Consider the following 6,105-nt stretch of genomic DNA (forward strand, 5'->3'; position numbering starts at 1 on the left):
TTACACATCCCTATATTTATTTAAAATAAATAAATCATTTAATTGAATATTGATTCATTCACAGCTGAGAAATACCCTATTTTGTTAAATAAAATCTGTATACCACCTTACAGGCAGTGCCATTATTAGAATCATCATTATAAAAAAATATGAAAAAAACATGACAACAACAATAAATGAAACTGCAATGCATTGTTAATTTAACCAACTGAGAACAATGTCCTGTTTGTTTATCTTTTTGCCATGTCCAGTAATAAACAAGAAATAAACAGTCTGATGAGAATTTAAATAGATCTACGAAAATAAAGATTATTTATCTTACTCAAGGTTGTATCATCAAAACTTTTGCAGGAATATAGATCAAAATGTGATGGGATGGACTGAGCAACGTAAAGGACTGGTACCGAGTCTTGATCTTAGTCCACAACAAGTTTGAAAAATAAAAATCTGCAGATGTTTGTTGGGTCAGTGTTCCAGTCTTTGTGGACCCATACCAGATGACCAGCCATGGCTCCACTGTATGTCAATTCTGAAAGACTTTAGAATGCTTAAATTGGATTTCATGTGCTTGTAGATTACTTAATAGGGGAGCACTTAGGTTCTGGGCAGCTTGCATCCGCTGACGTCTCCTGGCAATAGCCTGCTGTTTCTTCTGTTCAATCTCTGCCACTGAGCATTTTTCATCCTTCTCCGGTTGAATGCCCACGATAACTGTATAAAAGTGGAGGGTTAGCCAAGGTGTTGTACCATCATGGCACTGAGAGAATTCTAGGCAGATTATAACATAAAGCTTTAATCTATCAATTAACTTACTTTCCTTTGATTTAAAATGTTGCATATTAGTACATACATCTACGTGGAATCACACATTATCAACAGTAAATACTTTTTGTGAGATTTGTACTGCCTACCTTTAGTGTTGGTTGAAGACGTGACAGAACTGGACACACAGCCAGACGGTCTCTTGAAGGTGAACTGACCAGAGTTTTCAGATGCATTTACACGAGCCGCAGACACCGTCCCTGTCTCATTCCCAAGCCACTGGCGATTGGTTGTGCTCCCAGTTAGGTAAGTGCTTTTATTACATCTATATGGCTCTGTTCCACCATGGTTCTGCAGCATAAAGGTGGAGTTGGATGTAGATTTTACAACAAAGTTGTTGCCCCTTTGCTTCTTATAGCCACTAACAGCAGGAAAGGGTTCTTGACATGAAACTCGGTTCGTTCGGAGAGAGTAGATGCCACTAATTCCAGGGGCCGACAGTGAATTTGTGGCAATGATGGGATTGCTTGGTTGTGCCGGCCGATTTGGGGGATTTACATTGTAAGTGCTACGGCTTGGAAGGATGCTGGAAGGTTTTTGGTTTTGTACCTGACTGGTTGGCTGAAAGTTCTTGATAGGAGGGTCCTCCAAACTCTGCACCTGGCTCTCAAGATCTTCACACACTTCACACAGCAGGTCATCGTCACCATCTTTGTCATCCCAAACATCGTCCAAGGCAAAGAACGAATCCAGGTCATCCTCAGGAATACAGTTGTCGCAACGGAAGGCTGAACTATCTTCTTCATTCCCTTCCTTCTCTTCTGGCTTTTGGCTTGAATTAGTCTGAGAAGGTTTTGCTGGACAAGAGTTGGTGGAAGTAGATGTGCTGGTAGGAGTCCATGTATTTTGATGAAACAATGGTGCTTGTGGCCCTGGTTTTATTCCATTTGAATGGAGCTCCATGGTTTGCTCACCGTGGGAACCAGCTACTGTAGAAATCACATTTGCAAGTGAAAGAGTACTTGATCGACATTGTTGAACTTCACTGTACTTTCCTGGTTTGACCAACTCTGAAGCAGATTCTATCTTTGCTGGTGCCTCTGTGAAGATATTGACTTGGAAATTAGGATTTGCTTCAAGCCTGAAGGTTGTTCTGTTTCTCACAGTATTAACTGGCTCTTCCAACACAGCTGGTTGGAGATCACTTTTTTCTTTCTGTAACCTCTGACATTCATTACTGGCTATTGTAGTGGGAGGACTAAAACTGGTTTTACATTCATTTGATCCTCTTTGCATTGAACTAGGCTTAGAAGGGGCAGAGCCAAGTGGATTTTGGGTCATCTCAAAACCAAATGATTCATCCAGCAAATCATCATTTTCCCAGTCATCGTCAAAATCCACATGCGTCGATCCATGTTTGACATGAGGCGAAGAACTGACAGGTGGCACAACACTATGTCCTGAATTTGTATCTTTCCCAGGAATAACTTTGAAGAATGCAGTTTGAACCGTCTTCATTTCCAATGACCGAGCTAGAGAATTCTGACTTAAATTGCCACTTATGTGTTGAGTTGGCCCATCGAACAGAAAATTCAAGTCATCCTCCATATCTTGGTCTGGAGGTAGCAGGAATGAAGACTCTCTTACATTTGTTTGTAGAGCTGATGGTGCCTTTTCAAGGCCTCTATTACTTAGAAATAGTGAAGGCTGGCACTTTTCATCCTCAAAATAAAACATGTCTGAAATTACACTCTCATTGTGTATCTGAACATGCTCTTCATCTTGCCGTAACATGTTAAAATCAAACTGTTTTGCCAGCTTAATTAGGTCATCTACTCCATTTTGCCTGTGTAAAAATTGAAATAATAAGGCATTTTAACATAATTTGAACCTGGTCAAGATCTTAAAAGATCAGTATCTCAATTTGTATTAGGAATATAACTCACCTTGGGGATTTCCTTTTGAGCTTTGGCTGCTCTACTTCAGGAGTGCAGGGAATGGCACTGTCTCCTATCCACTGTTGCAATGATGACTCAGGAACCACAGGTCTCCCCTGCTACAGTAAAGAGAACCCACTGACCACATGTATTGTTTTGACAGTTTTACAGTTTAGAGACAGTTTTTCAGTTCTCCTATATTGGCCCAATTAGGTGATTTTTTTTCTTCTTCCCTCTGTAAATTTGTGTCTAACACAAGTGTTTGTGTCCCCCCCCCCTTCCCTCTGTGAAGCGCATTGGGTTGCCTCTTGGTATGAAATTAGCTGTATAAATAAAGGTGGATTTTTACATTTGATTGTGACCATATGCTTTTAGCCATCATCATCAGCAATGCCTACCATAAGCAAACAGATCTCTTATAATATGATTAATAGGAGATATATATAGGATATTATAGGAAATATCCTATAACAAGATTAGCCTATATCTCCAATATTATTTTATTTTAAATATGATGTACTACATGTAGTCTCATTCTAGGAATAAAGCATGCATTTGGTATCCAAACCTTGGGAGCAATCCTGTTGACAATATCTGAGATGTTCACGATTCCAACATTTGCAGAATACTTCTTGCCTCTTCTGTCTAGAGAGAAACACCACGCAAATTGTGTAAATTAAACAAGAAACATTATGCGGCAACACTCCTTCACAGCATCTCATGGCCCTCAAGTACTCTGCATGCAACTGTATATTTTATGTCAGTTGAAGCTTACCTGCTCTGATGGGAGAGGGAGATGTTGCATCCCAAATGATATCCTGTTGAAGATCCGAGTCATTTTGTGGGGACTCTGCATAGGTGTATCTTGACCTTGTCACTCGAGTTGGTGTCTTGAAAACTGGTAATTAAATAATGGAATTGTTGTTGTATCCCTGGGGTAAAGTACTGGTTAACAAACGGTTTTAACTAGCAGGTTAGCTGTCTGGTTTAACGTGAATGAAGTTTCATAGCAGTTCGCTAGATAGCTAGCCAGCTGAACTAGTCTATAATCAAAACAAACGTCTTGCCCGACATACACTATACATCATGCACTGGGTAAGAGCATACTGTACCGTTATGGCAGTGATTGGGAGAATCAAGGGGTGGTTGTCGCTGTGTTCGTCTCAGGCTTCTTCTCAATCTATTTGTTTGGGTTTTAGCTGTCGAAATGTCTACTTCGCACTCAGTGCTTGCTGTCACACTCACCGTAGTACCACTGTATTTTTTACGTTCTGTCATGTTGGTAAAGTAAAATAATTGGCTGCCGGCTTCAGCAATTACATGTAACAATATTTATAGAGAACACATTTAATTTGATCGTATTGATAAGTAAAGGCGAAATAATTTATTAAGAACAGTATTCAAAACATCGCAACAATTTGAACTTTCCGCCATTTTGCACTTCCCATCGTTCAGTTCGACATCTTCGGCAGATGGCTGTGTTGAAAAGCGTACATAGTGCGTTACAGCCGCGCAGTCGAGCGCAGTTTCCTAGGACCCAGTTGCATACTGATCGTGCAAGGCATGTGACAGAATGGCATTAGTAACAGCTTTACCCATTTTCAAGGTAAGTGTAAGAAACTGACAGCTATTTCGTGAAACTACTAGTCATCCTAATGTCAAATAGGCCTCATACACTGCAAAAAAGCTTTACATCAGTGATTTACAAATCTCCTGAACTGCTATATTGCTGTATATTTGCTGTATCATCCATCAGTTGAAGAAATAATTTCAATATTCCTACACTTTCATTAAAGCAGATGATAACATCTCTGCAAGCACATTATGGGCATTTCTATGTTTCACCTTATATGGGCCTCATCAGACTCTTTTACAGAAAATGCTGGAGGCAGTAACTGCTGCAGCTTGGTGAAAAGTCACAGTAACACCCTGTGTCACACCAAATGCGAACACTCTGCAGAAATGATAGTGAGATGAAAGAGCAGGGGCCATAGGCATGTCACTTCCAATTTTGGTATGAAGCATCAAACCAATAGCTGGCATATCCCTCAGTGGCCTCTTTTGTTGCAAATTCTCGAACAAAATGTCATTTGCCTTGCAGGGAACACCATGACAGCAGAGGAAGCCCCACACAACTAGGCACATTATTTGTTTGACTGCCCATAGGTGGTTGGTCTCAAATGAGGAATTAGCTCATTTGAGTTTGCTGAGGTACAGCAATTGCTGTAATCGTGAGGAACACATTACAGACCACAGTTGCAGCTCAGCAAGGGTTGTTTGTGTAAGGGGTGTTCTTGAATGTTTTGTCAATAGCGGGGACAAGCTCATGGAGAACGAGTATGGCCCTAGGCATGCATTCCAGCATATGAGATTTGGATTGCTGTATTGCTAAACAGCCATGTTCTAGACCTAACGCAGATTGTGAAATATTCCACCAACCCTGTTCCTACTTAATTGTGAGTGTGTTTACATACTCGCAAGGCTCCAACGAGGGTGGAGTAAGTTATGTTTCCCCTGCCGATTTTGGACTGTGACGAAAATGGAGCATTCATCAACGTCCCTTCAGCTTGACATGCCTTACCACTGAACTGGCTCGTGGCCAAAGACAGATATGCACAATATTTCATGGCGAGTGCCTTCGAATAGAATACCCTGCTGTGCTAAAGAAAACATTGTGTTTCTATGCACTGAAAAAGAATCCATCGTGAAACTGTCAAGGAGGAAAAGGTATCTACCTGGTTTTTGCATTAAAGTGGCATAAGGGTGAATGACTTTCTACAATCAAAAACATTGTTGGTCTTTGAAATGTGATCCAAGACAATGGAGCAAGCTCTTATAAAGAGGCTCAGTCATTTTAGGGTACGGGATTTTAGCCTCGTGTCAGATGCTGTGTACAGTAATCTCAACCATCAATCATCATCTACTTGGATGTGCCAGCGATCCTTTAGGGGCCTAATAAGAGTATGTGTCGTGATCCACAGGTCACTGTAACTCATACACGACTCTTGAGTCACAGAGCAAATTTGGCAGTGTCATGTGAACCTTTTCTTACTCAACAGATAGGGTTCCTTTGTTTTTAGAAACATTTGTTTAACTTTAACTTCCTAAGCTTTCAGTGTACCAAAGCTTACACGACACATTAGAAGGAATTTCCACTTGCAATGGCATGTTGACGTTTGTCATCCGCACCACACTCTCTGCGACTTTGAGTGTCTTAAGAACATACTTGTGTATTATCGTTTGTCATGCAAGCTAAAAACCATTGTCTATTGTATTTGAATCCACAGCCCTGGTCTCAGTTCAACCTCAATTCAAGAGCCATTCACCTCACAAAGTATATCAACATTATCAACATTATGATCTTTGTGGATCACATTTATTCTTTGTTCACTGTGATGGCTTATTT

The 6,105-nt window shown here is 40.5% G+C and overlaps 1 protein-coding gene across 2 annotated transcripts; it reads right to left on the reverse strand.

Moving 5' to 3' along the window:
* etaa1a (ETAA1 activator of ATR kinase a) lies at window positions 1-4,246 on the reverse strand. 2 transcript variants are annotated; one of them, XM_062448622.1, is made up of 6 exons: window positions 3,812-4,246; window positions 3,475-3,597; window positions 3,268-3,344; window positions 2,709-2,815; window positions 912-2,608; window positions 1-711 (listed from the first exon to the last, which is right to left on the reverse strand). In XM_062448622.1, exons 1-6 carry the CDS (start codon window positions 3,975-3,977, stop codon window positions 524-526), a joined length of 2,358 nt encoding a protein of 785 aa, XP_062304606.1. In that variant the 5' UTR covers window positions 3,978-4,246; the 3' UTR covers window positions 1-523. The 2 variants fall into 2 exon arrangements, with proteins under 2 accessions (XP_062304606.1, XP_062304605.1); XM_062448621.1 differs by having other exon boundaries at window positions 2-711; window positions 2,709-2,818.
* Between the last annotated feature and the right edge of the window lie 1,859 nt (window positions 4,247-6,105).

Source organism: Osmerus eperlanus, chromosome 22 (genome assembly GCF_963692335.1).
Source record: "Osmerus eperlanus chromosome 22, fOsmEpe2.1, whole genome shotgun sequence".
Taxonomy (NCBI): Eukaryota; Metazoa; Chordata; class Actinopteri; order Osmeriformes; family Osmeridae; genus Osmerus; species Osmerus eperlanus.